The following is a 22374-nucleotide window of genomic DNA, read 5'->3' as shown; positions in this document are numbered from 1 at the left end:
GGCTTGTCCTTCTGTGTGGTATGGTTCTCTGCTCCTCTCTCCTGGACTCTGTTTTGCAGGCGTTTGATCTCCTGGTCGTAGTCGCTCCACTCTGCTACGATACGAACAGCTGCCTGCAACTTGGGCTCCTTGGTCTGGGGGTTGTTACACTGGAGGAAGAGTTAAACATTTTAGCTTCACTGTCCAAATAAACACGGAGTGGAGTGTAAAAACACAGACATGACTAGAATCTGCACACACACTTCGTACCAGATCTATAGTCTTGGCCTTTTTCTTCGAGTTGTCATCACACCAAGTCTCACACCAGAGCCACTCCTGAGGCAGAGACTTGATAGGCACCTGGTGGATCATATTATTAGGCAGATCCTGGAGAGAGAGAGAGAGCGAGAGAGACAGAGAGGGTATAGGAAAATATTAGAAAAATAAATACACAGAGTTGAAGCTAATTTAACTTCACAAAGGTTGTTTGGGAATATCAAATGTTAGGAAAATCTGAATGTTATACACCCATATTCACTTTTAATACACACACACCTGGTCGAGGTTGGACAGGCTGTTGGGGTCTTGACTCAGGCCTTGGTATTGTCCTCTCAGTCTGTCTCCTGCTGCTATCTTACGGAACCTCTTCAGATCGACCACATACAGAGCACTGGAGAGACAGAGGGTTACACACACGTCGCTATGTACACACACACACACATACACACACACTCAGTTACCTGATGTGATATTTGCGTCCAGCGAGGTGACTAGCCCAGTAGCCGGACTTCCAGAAGCGGAAGCCGTCCATCTCTCTCCGGCTCTCACAGAACGGTGTGTAGCCATACGGCGCTCCTTCAAGGTCAAAGTCACGGAGCTCCTTCAGGTCGGTACGCACTATCTGTAGGAGGAGAGAGGAAAGGAGGAGAGAGGAAATCAGAGACATGGACATTCAGAGTGTGTGTGTGTGTGTGTGTGTGTGTGTACCTGATCTGCGTCCACGAATAAGAACTTGTCGACGGACAGAGGGAACAGGACATCCAGGAAGAGGATCTTGTAACCCCAGATAATCCTCTGTTTCTCGGTCTGCTGGTGTAACCACCGCGGCCACTTATACTGGACGAGTTCATACTGGAAACCATACTGCTCTGCCATGTACGGGATAAACTCCTGTGGGAATAACGTTTATTCTGGACTGAACTCAATGAAAACTTAATATTGGAAACCCTATTCATACCGCCACATTCAAAGTAAACTCCTAGAGGAGAGAATAACAGATTATATTTTATACTTAACTACCTTAAATGCTGGGGACAGGTAGTTTTTGAGGAACCAGAACTTGACTGGTGTTTTGGTGTTCTTTAGAACAGACAACATCATGATCCTAAGAGAGAGAACAAATTGTGGGATTACAACAGACAAACATTTGGAAAAACCACACACACACACGTACCTGAGGAAACGTTCGTAGAGGTGTCCAGAGGCCAAAGAGAATATGTTGATGACATCATCCTTCTCCTGTTTACTCTCCTCCGTCTTCACACCTCCTGTAAACCCTCTGGGGGAGAGAAAGACAGGGAGAGAATAAACACCATCAGATTCAGCAGGGATCAAATAGGTATGAAACAGTAGATGTAAAGGGTGGAGCTGCTTAGTGAGAGATACCTGGTGAGTGACTCCCAGAAGCCCGAGTCGTTCTCCTGGGTTCCATCACTCAACAGCTCCTCACTGAACTTCTCTGGCCTCTTCTGGACCTGTTCAACAACAACAACACACGATCAATACATTACTTAGCAATAGACTTATTGATCAACTTGAATACAACCTAAGCTTTATTGGGACCTGACAGCAACCAACAATATGAAAGCTGTACTCTACAGCTGGGCTCAGCGCAGTACCTTGACTTTGATGATCCGGCTCTTGAAGTTGTTCAGCACCACAATGAGGTCATCAGCGTCGGCTGGAGAGTCTGTTCCATCATGACTGGAAGAGAGGATGTGAGGTCAGAGAGAGGAACAAGAGGGTGTGCATTGTGCAGGCTTTTGTTCCAGCCCAGCACTAACACGCCTGGTTCCACTAGTCATGTGCTAAACTGAAGACGGCGTGATATGTCGAGATGTGATCTTCCGTACCTGTAGATCTTGTAGATTTCGTCAGACCGTCCTTTCCTCAGCTTCAGGATCCAGGCTCCTGGGTTAGCCTTCAACTGGAAATAACCCTGAGGACGACGACAACACAAAGCCCTCGTTCAACCACAACAACGGAGAATAGAAAGGTGTCTGCCTATCAACAGGGGTTAGGGTTAGAGGTCAGGGGTGACTCACCAGGTTGGCCATGACGATGGTGTCGACGATGACAGGGTCGGAGGGAGTTCCCAGGGTGAACTGGAGTCCTCTGGGGGGCTGACCTGTACTCACGTCAAAACAGTGACCCTCCAGCAGCAGATGTTCCAACTCGTATTCTGCTGCTACTATACTGTCCACCTAGACAGGGAGAATAGAGAACCATTATTAAACCTTTTAAACAAATACCAGAATACTCCGTCCACAGTCACTACACTCTCCAGCTGAAGAGGTGCAGGACAACATTAGCCAAGGCAACCGTGCTATAAATAGAACACAATCCTAAAAACAAAACAGCACAGTAAACACACCTCTTCCAGGTAGATATTGTCCAGGTCATATCTAGTGCGTATAGACTCCACCATCCAGCTCTCAGGGGTGTTGAGGTTGAGTGTGAAGAGGGGAGTTTGAGGCATGTCCAGGAACTTAGCCAGGGGACCAGGGGAGAAACTACCGTCAGTCTGGAACAACACCTCAGGCTCCAACACATACCGGTAGAAACTGGGAGAAGAGAGGAGGGTTTAGAGAAACACAGGAAAAACCCTCAGGTACTACCAGGGACCTCTAAGGGTAAGGAAACTAAGACAACAGAAATTAGGTCTCTCAGCAGTAAAACAGGATGACCTGCACGGACTGAAACAGTGTAGCTGGGGTCTTGCTCACCTTTTGAGAGGCAGGTCTGAGAGTTTGGACTGGCAGTTCATAAACACGCGCAGGTTCACATTGACCAGCTTCTTCAACACCTGGTGGGGAGAAAGAGAAACATGGAGAGACAGATGGCTGTGAGACAGAGTACTTGGAGTGAGACAGAACTCTAAGTGACAGTTATTAGAAGCAGTACGAACCAATAGGAGCGGGGCTAGTTTCTGGGCGTCCCTGGTTACTGGGTCTACCACGGCAACCATGTCAAAGTAGACTTCTCCCTCTGTGGGCCGGATCTTTACAGCACTGTGGACCAATCATAGACCAGAGAGGTAACAGAATGTTTATAGGCAATGAATAAAAACATGAAGTAAAACGTTTGATTAGTTCCAGTACCTGTATCGGTCATCAGCAAAGGCATGTTCTATCCTGGCCTCTCCTTTGGGCTGAGAGGAGAGCAGAGAGTCAATCTTCATCACCAGGTCACTGGCCCTGTCCTCCTCCACCCCAAACTGCTGGACCTTGCTTTTGATTCGCTCTCCCGAGGTCTTCAAAATGATACTCTCCAATAGGAGGAAGTCATCTTGGTTAAAGACCTCCCCTTCCTCTAGCGGACCAATGAGCTGTCGGCAGAGAGAGACAAACACCATTGTGACACTTCATCACAGTAGGAAGCGTGCTAGTGTGTGTGTGTGTGTGTGTGTGTGTGGCCCACTCACCCGTCCGTTGCTGATGACTGCTCTCTGTCCTTTCCCCAGCTTGAGAACATCTCGGCAGTAGACAGCGTGAGACAGCAGGAAGTCAAACTTAGGACCTTCAAACGCACTCTTAAACAAGGCAACGTCCATACCCTGGAGAGATGGAGAAAGAAATGATTGTTTTTAGTGTAGGATAGTATAGTAAAGGGTGAGACAGAACGGTGTATAACGTGTGTGTAAACTCTTTACCCCGACAGTGAACTGTGTGACGTCGGCCCCAGTCTCCAGTGCCTTAGCGGTCTCTTCTTTAGCCAGCTTGGTGATGTAGTTTTTAGCGTTGTTAGCTGTCTGGGTCTGCATGCTGGCCCATATCGCCCTGGCAACATGACTGTTCTCCTTGGATGGGCTATCGCTAGGGTTGTTGATCAGGCCCAATCGCACGTTGTTACTGGTTTTCTGTTGAAGGCAGATTTAGGAGAATCGTTCAGATGGTAGTTTTTTGGTCGTGTTATAGTGACATCGTATCAGTGTGACATCATCATACCATGTGTCTGATGGCATCGTATAGTAGCTGGCGTCCGGAAGGTTGGTCAAAATCTCCCACAACCCAGAACGTGACTGGACGGATGTAGCCATCATCTAGAGGAGGGAGAGGGAGTTGAAGAGGAGGAGATGGGGAGAGTAAAGGGTCACAGACCTCCTTAATCCTGAAATGTACGCGGTTTGATGTTGCAGTGCCATCTCAATACTAAGTCTAAGACTCTCTCTCTCTCTCTCTCCCTCTCTCTCTCAAAAACAAACACAAACACATCCAAGCATGTCATCTCACAGAGATGCAAGATGGTGTGATAATATTGACTGAGTGAGATATGGTGGATTCACAGAACTATGGATCGTAATACTGTCTGTTGAGAGAGAAAGTAGAGAAAGTGCAGGAAAATAAATAAGGGTTACCATGGTGGTCCTTGGGGGCCATCCCTGACAGAACAAAAACAGAGGAGAAAGAACAGAATAGATAGACAAGAGATTTAGGGCTGAAAAGTAGGAGCACATAGTGTTTAGCTCAATAAGATGAAGCTCTGTATGTGTAGCTGTGTGTATATATATATATATATATATATCTCTTACCCTTCTTGGTCATGTAGTTCATGCTGTTAGCCACAGCAGTGCTCTTCTCTTTGCTGTCCAGGAACAGAAAGCGAGCGTACTCATCTATGAAATGGTTATCTGTCAGGAAAGAGAGAGGTGGTTAAGATGGTTCCGTGTGTGTGTGTGTGTGTGTGTGTGTGTGTGTGTGTGTGTGTAAAACTCACTAGTATTAGATAGGTCCAGGTACGTCCTGGCAGTCGACAGGATTCGAGGGTTGATACGAGGGACAACGTTGGGTTGGGTCATGATGAAATCCACCACATCTTGATCAGTGGCCAGCTCACCCTAGGAAGACAAAACAAGAGAAGGTCAGTGTGTGTGTGTGTGTGTGTGTGTGTGTGTGTGTGTGTGTGTGTGTGTGTAAAACTCACCATGTAGACAGCCCGTTGGTAGAAGCTGGTAGTCTCCAGTATTTTGTGCATGGTGACAGTTTCTAGCTCCTCTGGGTCTAGCTGTTCTCGCTGGTACGGCATTCCGTTGTACATCACCACTGGCAACGGACCTACACCCGTCTGCATGTAGTAGCCACGCCCTTCCTGGCGTAGGTAGATAGGAAGACGGTACATGAAAATCATACCGTTCTGTCAAGAAACATCACGGCACATAAAAGCAGAACCATACCTTCCGGTTGTCGTCGTAAGTGGAGTCTGGTCCAAGAATGCTGCCGACCTCCACATAGGGAAACTTCTTCTCCAACACCTTGACGACATCACCTACACTTAGCTTACCACCGCTAGGCACACGGTTAAACATCTAGAGAGAGGAGATTCAAATAGAGCATTTCCATCTGATTGGTCAGGCTGATGTTCCAGATCACTGGGATTGGTCAAAAGACTCATCAATGATTCTCATTGGTCAGACCGACTCACCGAGATGATGGTGTCGAAGGCGGCGGGAGCGTCCAGCTCTTCTGTGATGTAGTTAAAGGCTCGGAGCAGAGCCACACCTGCATCCTCCATACCATCGATCTCATCAACATCCGACACCACAAACACCAGCCCAATCCTACAACACACACAGCAGGGTTATTAGGGATGGGAATTGCCAGGGACCTCACGACACTTAGGTGCCGATACGCTATGTATTGCGATTCTCACGATTCTACATGTATTGCGATTCTCACGATTCTACATGTATTGCGATTCTCACGATTCTACATGTATTGCGATTCTCACGATTCTACATGTATTGCGATTCTCACGATTCTACATGTATTGCAATTCGATACTGTGATTTTATTGCAATTCGATACTGTGATTTTATTGCAATTCGATACTGTGATTTTATTGCGATTCGATGTTCCAGACATGTTGCTCACCATGTCTGCTGCAGGGAGACGAGAGACAAGAGCCACGAGAAAACTAAATAAAAGTCATGGAAATAAAAGTGCTGAAAACAAATTGGCTCTCAATTTAGAAAGATTGAGAAGGAGCTATGAAGGAAAACTACGGGAGTTATAATACTGCGATAGTCAAAAGGATGCAATACGTCGTCAAAAATAATACCCCGATATGTAACTGTATCGATCGCCCCCCCCGCCCCGCCCCTCACTAAGGGTTATACACAGTTACTCACATCCACATAGACTATACGGCAGAATTAGAACCAACGTGGCCTTCGAGGGCGGCAGGTAGCCTAGTGGTTAGAGTGTTGGGCCAGTAACCAAAATCTTTCTAGATCGAATCCCTGAGCTGACAAGGTAAAAATCGGTCATTCTGCCCCTGAACAAGGCAGTCTACCCACTGTTCCTAGGCCGTCATTGTAAACAAGAATTTGTTCTTAAAACTGACTTGCCTAGTTAAATAAAAACAACTATTTTTGCTAGAAACACCCCCCCCTACCTGAGTGGGATGTTATTGCTGTAGAACATCTCAGCAACATTCAACAGCTCAGCAGAACTCTCATGGGTCGGGTCCAGAATCACCACCTAAAACACAAGACATCATTGGTTTTTGCTGTCAGTTCCAAAAATGTAAGCGATACGTTTCGTGTAGCTGCACGACACTGCAGACTCATCACACGAGTTCATGCCAATTCGTTTGGTGTCACGGTCTGACACACGTATCATCTACTCACGAGGTTGTGAAAGTTTTTCCGGATCTGTCGTATGACTCCGGGGAAGGTTGGTCTGAGGAGCTCCTGGACGCTGTAGGGCCATGAGCCGTACCTGCTGTCTGTCTCCAGGTTATTAATCCACTGAGAAGAGATTAGATTATCATCAAAATGATCCATGCAAAACAAGAGCTGGGTTATATACGTTTAAAGTCTTGACTGTATACTGAACAAAAATATAAAAAACGCAACATGCAACAATTTCAACAATTTTACTGAGTTACAGTTCACAGAAGGAAATCAGTCAATTGAAATAAATTCATGAGGCTCTAACCCACTGGGGAGCCTGGCTCAGCCAATCAGAATGAGTTTTTCTCCACAAAATGGCTTTTTTACAGATGGAAATACTTGTCAGTGTCACCAGCTGTCTGGGTGGCTGGTCTCAAACGATCCCGCAGGTGAAGAAGCCGGATGTGGAGATCATGGGCTGGCGTGGTTACACGTGGTTTGCGGTTGTGAGGCAGGTTGGACGTACTGCCAAATTCTCTAAAATGACGTTGGGGGCGGCATATGGTAGAGAAACTAACATTCAATTTTCTGGCAACAGTTCTGGTGGAATGTCCTGCAGTCTGTGACATTGTGTTGTGTGACAAAACTGCACATTGTGGCCTAGTGTCTCCAGCACAAGGTGCACCTGTGTAATGATCATGCTGTTTAATCCGCTTCTTGACATGTCACACCTGTCAAGGTGGATGGATTATCTTGGCAAAGGAAAAATGCTCACTAACAGGGATGTAAAGAGATTTGTGCACAACATTTGAGAGAAATAAACTTTTTGTGGGTATGGAACATTTCTGGGATCTTTTATTTCAGCTCATGAAACATGGCACCAACACTTTACATGTAGCGTTCATATTTTTGTTCAGTATATATACGGATGACATAGTTGGATGGTCAGGGTTAAATAAAGGGGGAGGTGTGTCTTACGTTGACAGCAGGATTGCGGATGTCCACAGCGTAGTCCGAGTCAGAAGGCTGTACGTTGAGTTTGAGGATGTCGTGGATGAAGGGAGTCTCGATAAGGAGAGAACGCAGACCTTCCATCACCCTGGCCTCACTACGGAGAACCTCAAACACACTGGAAATACACACACAGTCAGTATCTGAACTGGTACTGTTTGTGTGATTGAATTTTTCTACTAGCCTGAAGACGTCCTCTGTGTGTGTGTGTGTGTGTGTGTGTGTGTACCTGAAGATATATGTGGTTGTGTGTGTGTGTGTCTGTGTGTCTGAAGGTGTGTGTCTAAAGGTGTGTGTCTAAAGGTGTGTGTCTAAAGGTGTGTGTGTGTGTGTGTGTGTCTGAAGGTGTGTGTGTGTGTGTGTGTGTGTGTCTGTGTGTGTGTGTCTGAAGGTGTGTGTGTGTGTGTTTATTTTTATTTATTTTATTTCACCTTTATTTAACCAGGTAGGCAAGTTGAGAACAAGTTCTCATTTACAATTGCGACCTGGCCAAGATAAAGCAAAGCAGTTCGACAGATACAACGACACAGAGTTACACATGGAGTAAAACAAACATACAGTCAATAATACAGTATAAACAAGTCTATATACAATGTGAACAAATGAGGTGAGAATGGAGGTAAAGGCAAAAAAGGCCATGGTGGCAAAGTAAATACAATATAGCAAGTAAAACACTGAAATGGTAGTTTTGCAATGGAAGAATGTGCAAAGTAGAAATAAAAATAATGGGGTGCAAAGGAGCAAAATAAATAAATAAATTAAATACAGTTGGGAAAGAGGTAGTTGTTTGGGCTAAATTATAGGTGGGCTATGTACAGGTGCAGTAATCTGTGAGCTGCTCTGACAGTTGGTGCTTAAAGCTAGTGAGGGAGATAAGTGTTTCCAGTTTCAGAGATTTTTGTAGTTTGTTCCAGTCATTGGCAGCAGAGAACTGGAAGGAGAGGCGGCCAAAGAAAGAATTGGTTTTGGGGGTGACTAGAGAGATATACCTGCTGGAGCGTGTGCTACAGGTGGGAGATGCTATGGTGACCAGCGAGCTGAGATAAGGGGGGACTTTACCTAGCAGGGTCTTGTAGATGACATGGAGCCAGTGGGTTTGGCGACGAGTATGAAGCGAGGGCCAGCCAACGAGAGCGTACAGGTCGCAATGGTGGGTAGTATTTGGGGCTTTGGTGACAAAATGGATTGCACTGTGATAGACTGCATCCAATTTGTTGAGTAGGGTATTGGAGGCTATTTTGTAAATGACATCGCCAAAGTCGAGGATTGGTAGGATGGTCAGTTTTACAAGGGTATGTTTGGCAGCATGAGTGAAGGATGCTTTGTTGCGAAATAGGAAGCCAATTCTAGATTTAACTTTGGATTGGAGATGTTTGATATGGGGCTCGAAGGAGAGTTTACAGTCTAACCAGACACCTAAGTATTTGTAGTTGTCCATGTATTCTAAGTCAGAGCCGTCCAGAGTAGTGATGTTGGACAGGCGGGTAGGTGCAGGTAGCGATCGGTTGAAGAGCATGCATTTAGTTTTACTTGTATTTAAGAGCAATTGGAGGCCACGGAAGGAGAGTTGTATGGCATTGAAGCTTGCCTGGAGGGTTGTTAACACAGTGTCCAAAGAAGGGCCAGAAGTATACAGAATGGTGTCGTCTGCGTAGAGGTGGATCAGAGACTCACCAGCAGCAAGAGCGACCTCATTGATGTATACAGAGAAGAGAGTCGGTCCAAGAATTGAACCCTGTGGCACCCCCATATAGACTGCCAGAGGTCCGGACAGCAGACCCTCCGATTTGACACACTGAACTCTATCAGAGAAGTAGTTGGTGAACCAGGCGAGGCAATCATTTGAGAAACCAAGGCTGTCGAGTCTGCCGATGAGGATGTGGTGTTTGACAGAGTCGAAAGCCTTGGCCAGATCAATGAATACGGTTGCACAGTAATGTTTCTTATCGATGGCGGTTAAGATATCGTTTAGGACCTTGAGCGTGGCTGAGGTGCACCCATGACCAGCTCTGAAACCAGATTGCATAGCAGAGAAGGTATGGTGAGATTCGAAATGGTCGGTAATCTGTTTGTTGACTTGGCTTTCAAAGACCTTAGAAAGGCATGGTAGGATAGATATAGGTCTGTAGCAGTTCGGGTCAAGAGTGTCCCCCCCTTTGAAGAGGGGGATGACCGCAGCTGCTTTCCAATCTTTGGGAATCTCAGACGACACGAAAGAGAGGTTGAACAGGCTAGTAATAGGGGTGGCAACAATTTCGGCAGATAATTTTTAGAAAGAAAGGGTCCAGATTGTCTAGCCCGGCTGATTTGTAGGGGTCCAGATTTTGCAGCTCTTTTCAGAACATCAGCTGAACGGATTTGGGAGAAGGAGAAATGGGGAAGGCTTGGGCGAGTTTCTGTTGGGGGTGCAGTGCTGTTGACCGTGTGTGTGTCTGAAGGTGTGTGTGTGTGTGTGTCTGTCTGAAGGTGTGTGTGTGTCTGTCTGAAGGTGTGTCTGTCTGAAGGTGTGTGTGTATGAAGGTGTGTGTGTATGAAGGTGTGTGTCTGAAGGTGTGTGTGTGTATGAAGGTGTGTGTCTGAAGGTGTGTGTGTGTGTCTGTCTGAAGGTGTGTGTGTGTGTGTCTGTCTGAAGGTGTGTCTGTCTGAAGGTGTGTCTGTCTGTCTGAAGGTGTGTCTGTCTGAAGGTGTGTCTGTCTAAAGGTGTGTGTGTATGAAGGTGTGTGTCTGAAGGTGTGTGTGTGTGTGTCTGAAGGTGTGTGTGTGTGTGTCTGAAGGTGTGTGTGTGTGTCTGAAGGTGTGTGTGTGTGTGTCTGAAGGTGTGTGTGTCTGAAGGTGTGTGTGTCTGAAGGTGTGTGTGTCTGAAGGTGTGTGTGTGTGTGTCTGAAGGTGTGTGTGTCTGAAGGTGTGTGTGTGTCTGAAGGTGTGTGTGTGTCTGAAGGTGTGTGTGTGTCTGAAGGTGTGTGTGTGTGTGTGTGTGTGTCTGAAGGTGTGTGTGTGCGTCTGAAGGTGTGTGTGTGCGTGTGTGTGTCTGAAGGTGTGTGTGTGCGTCTGAAGGTGTGTGTGTGCGTGTGTGTGTCTGAAGGTGTGTGTGTGTGTGTCTGAAGGTGTGTGTGTGTGTGTGTGTGTGTCTGAAGGTGTGTGTGTGTGTGTGTCTGAAGGTGTGTGTGTGTGTGTGTGTGTCTGAAGGTGTGTGTGTGTGTGTGTCTGAAGGTGTGTGTGTGTGTGTGTCTGAAGGTGTGTGTGTGTGTGTGTCTGAAGGTGTGTGTGTGTGTGTCTGAAGGTGTGTGTGTGTCTGTGTGTGTGAAGATGTGTGTGTACCTGAAGATGTCCTGTGTGTCCAGGTCTATGTGTAGTCCGTTGATGAATAGAGCAGAGTCTCCCGGCTGCAATCCCAGAGTTCCCTTAAAGAACTGGAGAGAAGAAGAGCGGTACAGTCATTACATGTTAATGGCTAGTAGAGTGAGACAGGGAAGGAGAGCTATGGATGACTGAGCTCTTACCTTCTGGTTCTCTTCCATCTCTTTACGTATCTCAGAGCTGACCACTGTTTGAGTGATCGACCTGAGAAGGGGAGAGAAACCACCAGAATCACACACTACACAGAGATATCAAAAAACATGGTTGTGTGTGTGTGTGTGTGTGTGTGTGTGTGTTTACCTAGCCTTGGTAGGAAAGTTCTGACTGAGGTCTCTCATGACGTTCAGGGCATCTGAAGATGGAGCAGCCAGGATCCGAGCTGCAGTCTGGAAACTCAGATCTGACACATGAAGAGAAAAAATATATATATATAGTGGGGGGAAAAGGAGATGATTACTGTAGTTACAGTTGTCTTGATGCAGGAGAAGAGAGGCAAAGAAAAAATAAAGTCCCGCCCACCTTGCATCTGCCAGACTTTAAGGGGAGCCATCTCATTGGTGCTCTCCACCAGGTGTTTCCTTAGCTCCTTCAGCTGCTCCTTCAACTCAGGGTACAGAGTCCTGGAGAGGGAGAGGAGAGGTACGGAGAGGAAAATGAGAGGGAAGAAGAGAGGGAAAGATGACACGTTTCTCCACCCATAACGCTCCAAAGCAGAGTGGGTTTGTGGAATAGCATTTCATTTTGGTAGGTTGGTTACTTCAGTTTTCCAAAGAGGAATCCCTGGACCTCATCCACTGGGTCATTCTCCCCCATCAGTGTAGCATTCACTTCCGCTCCCTGGACCTGTGTATCGTCCTTAGCCTTGTATTCCTGGTTCTTGATGGCCAGCTCCACTCCATAACCAGACAAATACACTCTACGACTGCTGGGAGACTGGCAACGAGAGAAAGAGGAAAAAATGAACACGAAATGCTGTCGGAATTATGTTTCCCATCATGTGTATTGCGGTGTTTTTCTTACAGCCAGGTAGTGACGAAGCACATAGGTGGCCAGTCCCTTGTTGACTTTGGACAGCATCAGCTGATGGAACATTGTGAAATCCGAACTTCCAATCTCGGCATACAGGATAACAACCGGAGTGTCGGGATTTGATCCCGGGAACCTGTGATCGCTTTTGAATAGGTAGGGCTTGGGCCTGGGACAAAGAGGGATGAGATAAGTACTATTTAATGAATTATTATCACTTCAACAGAGGTCTTTATCAATCAAAGTGGATATTCACAGTTTGTGTGTGGGTGTCTCCCAGTGTGTTTGTACCGTTCTGCTGCGGTCTCCATCAGTGCAGTCAGTTTCTCCGTGTCACATGACTTCTCTCCGTGGACATTGAAGAAGGCTGTGCAGCCAGAGGGCGGGGGCTCGTTGGACGCTATCTACAGGAGAGAGAGGCGAGAAACAGTGATTACACACACATAGCGAGGGAGAGGGTAGTCATCTAGTAGTATTGTAGTAATATTACTTGTTGGAAGGAGTGTACAGTAGCGGAGTAGGCCCTGAGAGAGAGGGCGAACTTGAGCATGTTGAGTTGGACTGTGCTGAGCAGAGCACTGGCTCTCTTCACGATCAGGTCATAATACGCCTGGTCTGTATCTGTAACAGAACAACACTTTAATATATCTTCCAGAGACCAAGTGCTACATAAATCAACATTATCAGTGGAATAAAACATTAAGGCTACCATCATGTTCCCCTTTGATGTTCTGATTTGCTTCGACGAAATCCCAGAACATCTCCTGACTCTCTTCTGCCAGGAACTCACTGAGAAAAAGAGGGGGTGGGGGGGTATGAAGAGAAAGGGGGTGAAGAGAAAGAAAGGATGTGTTTTATCTTGTGTTTGTGTTGAGCATAATGTTACCTGGCCTCCAGCAGCAGAGGGGTAGAGGCCCACTTGGTGGTGAGACTGGTGGTGACAGCCTTGGAGTCAGCTTCTCCAGATACCACTGGTAGCAGGGACAGGGACAGGAGCAGGGCACAGTGCTGCCACATCCTGGGGCCTGGAGAGGAGAGGGACAGTTTAGTTTGGAGAGAGGAGGAAAGGAGAGAAGGACGAGGGAGAGTAGTAGGAGGAAAGAGAACAGGGTCAATGGAGATCTGTATGGTATCAGTGCTGAGACTGAAAGACTGGTAGCCATGCAAGTAATGCTGTTGCCTTCCCTGTTTTATGTGTTTGAGATAGTATAGCTGTATATTTTCTATTATAAACTGGGTGGTTCAAACCCTGAATGCTGATTAGCTGACAGTCGTGGTATATTTAAGCAATAAGGCCCGAGGAGGTGTGGTTTATGGCCATATATCACAAACCCAAGGTGTCTTATTGCTATTATAAACTGGTTACCAACGTAATTAGAGCAGTAAAGATAAATGTTTTGTCATACCCGTGGTATACTGTCTGATATACCATATCTGTCAGACAATCAGCATTCATGACTCGAATCACCCAGTTTATAATTTGTTTTTGAATGCTGATTGGCTGAAAGTCGAGGTATATTTAAGCAATAAGCACGAGGGGGTGTGGTATATGGCAAATATACCACAACTAAGGGCTGTTCTTATGCACGACACAGTCCTTAGCCATGGTATATTGGCCATATATCACAAACCCAGAGGTGCCTTATTGCTATTATAAACTGGTTACCAACGTAATTAAAGCAGTAAAGATAAATGTTGTCATACCCATGGTATAGGTCTGATATGCCATGGCTGTCAGCATTCAGGGTTCGAACCACGCAGTTTATAATGGCCATATAACACACAGCCCCGGGCATTATATCTTCATTTTAATCGGCCCAAAATTAGCTGTGCAATTAGTACACCTGTCGTGATTGTAAACACTGCGCCACTAACTCTAACCAATTAGAGCGCTCAGCGTGGCTGTTAGAGGGAGAAATATCCAATGAGCAACTTGACAGGACTTCCGGATTGTTTCAATAAAATCCGTTATGGTCAGCTAGCTGGCAACTTAAAACCGAAGGGTTAGCTATACTTTAGCTAATTAAATTACGTGTCAGAAGTTGACACCCTACGTGTTGGTTTTGCTCTGTGTGATGTTTAAGTTAACTTGCTATATCTTCGTTAGAATAACTGCAGACTTCATTGGTTAGCTTGCTAGCACACAGGATAACCTAGCTAGTTAGTTCGCGTCAGAATACGTGCAAACTTACAAACAATTTGTGGTGCAACCTCTGACAAATAGTATCTAGCGGTGACACCTTACAGAATGTTTTGCTAACATTAAATGAATGTAAACGTACATACCGAAACCGGCTTGGTAACTTCCCGCATCTGCCATGATCAGAGGGGAGTGGGTGGGGTCCTGGCAAGTTCATTGTAGGTAGACTGCTGTTTTTGCCTGTTCAAAATCTAAGTAAAAAGTATTGTCTGTATGTTTACGTTTCATTTGATTGGATATTTGATTACCCCTTGTTGTATGTAATGGAATTATGTTTTATCACTTAAATTAAGCAGTGTAAAAAATATTTGCTGCATTACCCGCTGCTTCAAGTTGGCAATTTTGGCGCCATGTTGGCTCAAAGGGGCCAAGATTTCGTTAGTTTCATCAGCTTATATAGGTTTTTAATGCATTTTGTGGCACTGCAATACTATTCAATGTATGAACAGAGATGTTAGAAATAGTTCCTTCTCCGCATCTAATGTACCAAAACCAAGCCAACTCAACACTCCACGTATTCAGATAACTTCCAATGAATTGCTAGACTTTCTACTTGCATTTCATCAGAATCATTGATTTGTAATTGAATGGCCTTATAGAGTAGGCGCCATTGTACATAAGAATTTGTTATTAACGGACTTGCCTAGTTAAATAAAACTAAAGTAATATTATTCCCATGTCCCTTACACCATCTTCTCTCTGGACCATAATTGACTGAATCAGGTGGGTTACTGCAGGGCTGGAATGAAACCCTGCACACCCAGTAGCTTTCCAGAACCAAAGTTGTTGGAAAACCCTGACCTATAGAGGATGTTTCCACCACGAGGGGGAGTGATTGAGCCAAGTGCACACCATAGAGATAGTTACAGAGGACTCAACATTGTAGCTGTCATATTATGGCTTCTGTGAGAGAACGGGTAGTGCTATTGAAGCCATCTACATTTTGAAGTAGTTCATTTTCTTCTACTACTGCTTATATGAGTTGGTTAACAAACTGGAAAGGTCTATACTGCCACCTGGAGTGTGTTGTTTGAACAGGCATAAAGCCAAGGTTGGTGATTTACTGCCACCTGCAGTTATGGAATGTTTGCTCAAGAGTACAATTCATTGGCTGATCCTTCCTGATGACCTGGTTGGAATGATGTGGAATCATTCCTTAACCTATAGGAAGCCCCACGCAGTTGACTACTTCAAAATGGTGAAAACAATCAAATAAAATACATTGTTATTTGTCACATGCACTGAAGACAACAGGTGTAGACTTTACCATGAAATGCTTAATTACGAGTCCTTTCCCAACAATGCAGAGTTAAAAAGTAAGACAAATTTATCAAGAATGGAAATAGTAACACAATCAAATAACAATAATGAGACAATATACAAGGAGTACCAGTACTGAGTCAGGATAGTTGAGGTAATATGTACATGTAGGTAGGGGTGAAAGTGACAAGACAATCAGGATAGATAATAAACAGAGTAGCAGTAGCATATGTGAAGAGTGTGAAAGTGTGTTTGTGTGTATGTAGTCAATATGCATGCGTGTGTGTATGATTTGTGTGCGTGAGCACATGTAGTCTTGTGTGTGTCTGAGTGTCAGTGTAGTATGCGTGAGTGTGTGGGTAGAGTCCAATGAGTGTGCATAGAGTCAGCACAAATAAAAAGATGGTCAATGCAAATGGTCAGGGTAGCCATTTTATTTTTTATTTAAAAAACATTTTTTTAAGGGGTGGATCAGCTTAATATTGCGGAAAGATTGATGATTCCATCAATGTAATTGTCTGCATCATTTCCAATTCCCCATATATTTTGGGGGGTAAATATATATATATATATATATATATATATATATATATCTATATACATACACATATATACATACACATACCTATATAGACATAAATACTTTTTTTTAGAATATACCTTTATTATTCCCGGCAAACCCTACCACCCTTAGGCTTCTACCTTCAGTTTATACATCTTAGAAACATTTTACAGACACAATCTATTTTACAATAGTTATATTTTGTTTGTTTTTAGTCCTTCCTCTATTTCTGATGTCCATCCAGTTTGATTTCTATTTGTAACTGTGCTATTTCACAACATTTCTGAACCTATATACATTTTACAGACCCCGTGTGTTTTACAGTGGTTATTTTGTTATTAGTCCCACCCTTCAGCTCCATTCAACCTCTCCCATCTATCTCTCAACACCATCCATTTTGGATTTCTATTTGCCATATATTATTCAACTGTCCTGTGATGCTTGACAAAAGTACTGAACCTTTCTATTCTCATAGCTTCTACAGATTGTAAATTAAAAATAAACATTTTTGTTAAAATAATTATTATATTATTGATTGATTGACTATGGCTTTTCAAATCACCCAGTATTGCTATCTGCAGCGTTAGTTCTAGGCAAATGTTTCAATTCTTCAGCCATTCCTGGACCTGTGACCAAAAATGAGATACATATGGACAATACCAAAATAAATGATCTAATGACTCTGCCTCCTCACAGCAAAATCTGCAGAGCTGGGAAGATTGTATCCCCCAGATATATTACATTCTATTGGTTGCAAGAAGTCTGTATAGTAATTTAAATTGAAAAATGTGAAGTTTTGAATCCGGTGTTGTTTTGCGTATCAATTCATAAACCATGTGCCATGGAATGGGTACATCGAAAATCTCTTCCCAGCTATTTTGCAATTTATATGGAACATCTGTCAGTTTTTTGGTCCTTAAATTAAATTGGTATATGTTTTTATTTATCACACTTTTCTTGAACAATATGTTCTTTAATACAGGGCCGACATACAAGCTCCTTACCTTTTTCTCCTTCTACTTGCCTCTTCCATTTTTGTGGTAATGCTACAATTAGTTGGTTGTAATTTTGGGTAGAGAAGACATTTCCATATGTCTGTGTTAGCTGCATGTGTGATATAACTCCACCAGTCCTATTTATGATATCATTCACAAAAATTATACCTTTTTTTAAATGTATTTTTAATTTCTTCGAAAATACTTTTTTTTATTAATCAATTAGTAAATTTGAGTTTAACCACAATATTTGTTGTATTATTTGTTCTGTCTTTTCAGGTGGATTAAACTCAAATTGCAACCAACTTTCTAAGACTTGTTTAAAAAATAACGATATTTTGGAGATTATTTCCTTTTCAAACAACCAAAAGTGAGCAGGCGTAGTCTGAATAAAGGGGGAAAGGCCATTCTTGAACATAGGATGAGACATTCCTACCAATTTACTAGAGAACCAGTTTGGATTTAAGTAAAACTTTTGTATGGCTGATGCCTTTAGTGAGAGGTCTAATGCTTTAATATTTAATCATTTCTGCCCTCCGAATTCATATTCTTTATATAAATAGGCCCTTTTAATTTTGTCTGGCTTGCATTCCAAATCAAATTTAATATTTTTTGTTCATATCATTTAAAAAGCAGGTCACTAGGTGTAGGCAAAACCATAAGCAAATAGTAAAACTGTGATATGACTAAAGAGTTAATCAGGGTGATTATTCCACAAATAGACAGGTATTTTCCTTTCAATGGTAGCAAGATCTTATCTATTTTTGCTAACTTTCTATAAAAATGTATTGGAGTGAGATAATTTTTTTCTTTTGGGATTTGAATACAGAGTAAGTCCACATCTCCGTCAGACCATTTAATTGGTAAACTACATGGTAATGTCAAATTAGCATTTTTTTAGTGATCCAATACGTAATATAGTACACTTATCATAATTTGGTTTTAATCCAGAGAGGATAGCAAAAGTATCTAGATCCTCTATGAGGCCATGGAGAGATTCTAATTATGCCTTTAAAAGAAAACATGAATCATCAGCGTACAATGATACCTTAGTTTTTAAGCCATTCCTTAATCTCATTTTAACAGCTAACATTTCGATGGCAATAATAAATAGATATGCCGATAGTGGACAACCTTGTTTTACACCTCTAGATAGTTTTAACTTTTTTTAGATGTAGCCATGCTTTACTATTTTACTCCTAGGGTTACTATGCATAACTTTAACCCATTTTAAAAGAGATTCCCCAAAATTGAAATATTCTAGGCATTTATATACAGTGGAGCAAAAAAGTATTTAGTCAGCCACCAATTGTGCAAGTTCTCCCACTTAAAAAGATGAGAGAGGCCTGTAATTTTCACAATAGGTACACTTCAACTATGACAGACAAAATGAGAAAAAGAATCCAGAAATCACATTGTAGGATTTTTTAATGAATTTATTTGCAAATTATGGTGGAAAATAAGTATTTGGTCACCTACAAACAAGCAAAATTTCTGGCTCTCACAGACCTGTAACTTTAAGAGGTTCCTCTTGTCCTCCACTCGTTACCTGTATTAATGGCACCTGTTTGAACTTGTTATCAGTATAAAAGACACCTGTCCACAACCTCAAACAGTCACACTCCAAACTCCACTACGGCCAAGACCAAAGAGCTGTCAAAGGACACTAGAAACAAAATTGTAGACCTGCACCAGGCTATGAAGACTGAATCTGCAATAGGTACGCATCTTGGTTTGAAGAAATCAACTGTGGGAGCAATTATTAGGAAGTGGAAGACATACAAGACTACTGATAATCTCCCTCGATCTGGGGCTCCACGCAAGATCTCACCCTATGGGGTCAAAATGATCACAAGAACGGTGAGCAAAAATCCCAGAACCACAGGGGGGTCCTAGTGAATGACCTGCAGAGAGCTGAGACCAAAGTAACAAAGCCTACCATCAGTAACACACTACGCCGCCAGGGACTCAAATCCTTTCAGTGCCAGACGTGTCCCCCTGCTTAAGCCAGTACATGTCCAGGGCCATCTGAAGTTTGCTAGAGAGCATTTGGATGATCCAGAAGAAGATTGGGAGAATGTCATATGATCAGATGAAACCAAAATATAACTTTTTGGTAAAAACTCAACTCGTCGTGTTTGGAGGACAAAGAATGCTGAGTTGCATCCAAAGAACACCATACCTACTGTGAAGCATGGGGGTGGAAACATCATGCTTTGGGGCTGTTTTTCTGCAAAGGACCCAGGACGACTGATCCGTGTAAAGGAAAGAATAAATGGGCCATGTATCGTGAGATTTTGAGTGAAAACCTCCTTCCATCAGCAAGGGCATTGAAGATGAAACGTGACTGGGTCTTTCAGCATGACAATGATCCCAAACACACCGCCCGGGCAACGAAGGAGTGGCTTCATAAGAAGCATTTCAAGGTCCTGGAGTGGCCTAGCCAGTCTCCAGATCTCAACCCCATGGAAAATCTTTGGAGGGAGTTGAAAGTCCGTGTTGCCCAGCAACAGCCCCAAAACATCACTGCTCTAGAGGAGATCTGCATGGAGGAATGGGCCAAAATACCAGCAACAGTGTGTGAAAACCTTGTGAAGACTTACAGAAAAAGTTTGACCTCTGTCATTGTCAACAAAGGGTATATAACAAAGTATTGAGATAAACTTTTGTTATTGACCAAATACTTATTTTCCACCATAATTTGCAAATAAATTCATTAAAAATCCTACAATGTGATTTTCGTGATTTTTTCTCTCGTTCTGTCTGTCACATTTGAAGTGTACCTATGATGAAAATTTACAGGCTTCTCTCATCTTTTTAAGTGGGAGAACTTGCACGATTGGTGGCTGACTAAATACTTTTTTGCCCCACTGTATAAACTCCAGTCGTACTTTATCAAAAGCCTTTTCAAAATCAGTTATGAAAACCAGACCCGGTGTCCCCAATATTTCATAGTATTCTATTGTTTCCAGTACTTGTCTTATATTATCTCCAATGTATCGGCCTTTTAAAAACCTGTCTGATTAGGATGAATAATATCTGACAATACTTTTTGAATTCTAGGCGCCAAGCATTTCGTTAGGATTTTTGCATCACAACACTGAAGTGTAAAGAGATCTCCAATGTTTTTAAATGGACTGGATCTTTATATATACCACTTGGGTCCTGTTTCAGTAATAATGATATCAGACCTTCTTGTTGCGTGTCTGATAATCTACCATTTATATAGGAGTGGTTAAAACATGCTAATAATGGTCCTCTGAGTATATCAAAACAAGTTTTGTATACTTCCACTGGTATGCCCTCCAGCCCTGGAGTTTTCCCAGCCTTAAAGGCTTTAATTGCATCAAGAAATTCCGCCTCTGTAATTTGGCCTTCCCATGAGTCTTTCTGTACAGATGCTAATTTTACATTATTATTAGGAAGAAAATCCATACAATTAGTTTCAGTTAGTGGAGATGGAGACTGAAACAAAAACATATTCTTAAAGTACTTTACTTCCTCTTTCAAAATATAATTCGGTGAATCATGCTTGACTCCATTTGTAACAAGTTTCCATACATTTTCTTTGGTAGCATTTCTATATTGATGATTGAAAAATAATTTGGTGCATTTTTCCCCATATTCCATCCAGTTCACTTTATTTGTATAATACTGGATCTTTCTTGAATTAAGTTCCTCCATTTCTTTGTGTTTTTCCTCTAACTTATTATGTGCCTCTATGGTACCGTTTTTTATTGCTATCTAGCTGTACTGTTAGTCCTTCAATTTCCTTTGTTAATATGGACTCTTTTGATCTAAATAGCTTTTGTTTTATAGATGAGTACTGAATTGCATGGCCTCTAAAGGCACATTTAAAAGTGTCGCATACAATAAGGGGATCTGCTATGATATGTCTGAAAAAGTCAGTTATAAATTCTTCTGTCCTAGTTCTAAACAATTTATCATCCAGTAGGCTTTGATTAAATTTCTAATATCCTCGCCCACGTGGAAATTCTGTAAGAGTAATATATATATATATATGCCAATTATGTGATGATCCGACCGCATTCTGTCCCCTATCAACACTCTTTAAACTTTTGGTGCCAGAGAGAATTTGCATAAGAAAGTAGTCAAGATGACTAGCTTGATTAATCCTCCGCCATGTATATCTCACTAGGTCAGGGTATTTAAAGTCTCAATATATCCATGACATTCATGATTTCCTTAAGTGCCTGAGGGTGATAGTTTGTAGTGTGATTTCCTTTCCGGTCCATAGAGGTATTTAAGACCGTATTAAAATCTCCCACCATAATAATAGTCTAGTGTTGCTTGTAGAGTTGATAAATTCTTATATTTTCACAGAAGCTTGGATCATCATTATTTGGACCGTATAGGTTAATAAGCCATATCTGTTTATTGTCCAATAACATATTTAAAATAATACATCTTTCTTGATGATCTGTTTAGATGATTGGTAGCCATTTGATTAACTGGTTCAGCAGTCTTATGGCTTGGAGGTAGAAGTTGTTCAGGAGCCTGTTGGTTCCAGACTTTGTTGTTGTGCGGTAGCAGAGAGAACAGTCTATGACTTGGGTGGCTGGAGTCTTTGACCATTTTTAGGGCCTTCCTCAGACACCGCCTGGTATAGAGGTCCTGGATGGCAGGGAGCTAGGCCCCCGTGATGTACTGGGCTGTACTCGCTACCCTCTCAATGGCACTCCCCTTAGCAAGAACTCACATGAAACCACACACACACACACTCCCCATGCTAAAACAGGCTGTGGGCTCGACAATGCCTCTATCTATCTATCTCTATGGTGCACACATCAGAATCACCTTCATTTGCCAAGTCCATTTTCACATACCAGAATTTGACTTAGTAAAGTGCTGCTGCTAGCAATAGACAAAATATACAGACAGAATATAGACAAAGAAATGTACATAATCTACAGGTTATTGCGACTGCACCAGGCCACCAGCTGTAGGAAGGGTAGGTAACCGGACTGCAGTCTGCACCCCGTCTGCTTTAGAAATGACAGAGGAGAGAGGGTCAGTTCCTGAGGGACTGTACTAGCTCAATGGTTTGATTTAATATTAATACAACAAAGAG

The 22374-nt window shown here is 43.0% G+C and overlaps 1 protein-coding gene across 1 annotated transcript in view; it reads right to left on the bottom strand.

Annotated features, from left to right (window-relative positions):
* The window catches only part of uggt1 (UDP-glucose glycoprotein glucosyltransferase 1), a 16343-nt gene extending 1711 nt beyond the window's left edge, over nt 1-14632 (bottom strand). Inside the window, exons 1-38 of the mRNA XM_065016139.1 lie at nt 14552-14632; nt 13152-13290; nt 12975-13054; nt 12756-12886; nt 12557-12669; nt 12260-12434; nt 11997-12172; nt 11759-11859; nt 11540-11639; nt 11383-11443; nt 11201-11292; nt 7850-8000; nt 6887-7006; nt 6652-6737; nt 5680-5815; nt 5432-5563; nt 5182-5346; nt 4975-5095; nt 4790-4888; nt 4616-4639; nt 4206-4300; nt 3911-4117; nt 3683-3814; nt 3360-3586; nt 3167-3269; nt 2985-3064; nt 2633-2822; nt 2304-2462; nt 2112-2197; nt 1878-1962; nt 1645-1733; nt 1433-1537; nt 1279-1363; nt 967-1149; nt 720-880; nt 535-649; nt 250-366; nt 4-149 (exon numbers count right to left, since the gene is read on the bottom strand). Of these exons, the coding sequence (XP_064872211.1) occupies nt 4-149; nt 250-366; nt 535-649; nt 720-880; nt 967-1149; nt 1279-1363; nt 1433-1537; nt 1645-1733; nt 1878-1962; nt 2112-2197; nt 2304-2462; nt 2633-2822; nt 2985-3064; nt 3167-3269; nt 3360-3586; nt 3683-3814; nt 3911-4117; nt 4206-4300; nt 4616-4639; nt 4790-4888; nt 4975-5095; nt 5182-5346; nt 5432-5563; nt 5680-5815; nt 6652-6737; nt 6887-7006; nt 7850-8000; nt 11201-11292; nt 11383-11443; nt 11540-11639; nt 11759-11859; nt 11997-12172; nt 12260-12434; nt 12557-12669; nt 12756-12886; nt 12975-13054; nt 13152-13290; nt 14552-14585 (4601 nt within the window). The 5' untranslated portion in view covers nt 14586-14632. The remainder of the gene's footprint in view (nt 1-3; nt 150-249; nt 367-534; nt 650-719; nt 881-966; nt 1150-1278; nt 1364-1432; nt 1538-1644; nt 1734-1877; nt 1963-2111; nt 2198-2303; nt 2463-2632; nt 2823-2984; nt 3065-3166; nt 3270-3359; nt 3587-3682; nt 3815-3910; nt 4118-4205; nt 4301-4615; nt 4640-4789; nt 4889-4974; nt 5096-5181; nt 5347-5431; nt 5564-5679; nt 5816-6651; nt 6738-6886; nt 7007-7849; nt 8001-11200; nt 11293-11382; nt 11444-11539; nt 11640-11758; nt 11860-11996; nt 12173-12259; nt 12435-12556; nt 12670-12755; nt 12887-12974; nt 13055-13151; nt 13291-14551) is intronic.
* Between the last annotated feature and the right edge of the window lie 7742 nt (nt 14633-22374).

Source organism: Oncorhynchus nerka, unplaced genomic scaffold (genome assembly GCF_034236695.1).
Source record: "Oncorhynchus nerka isolate Pitt River unplaced genomic scaffold, Oner_Uvic_2.0 unplaced_scaffold_1124, whole genome shotgun sequence".
Lineage (NCBI taxonomy): Eukaryota > Metazoa > Chordata > Actinopteri > Salmoniformes > Salmonidae > Oncorhynchus > Oncorhynchus nerka.
Note: the sequence above shows the minus strand (reverse complement) of the source record. Positions and strands in the feature narration are given on the sequence as shown.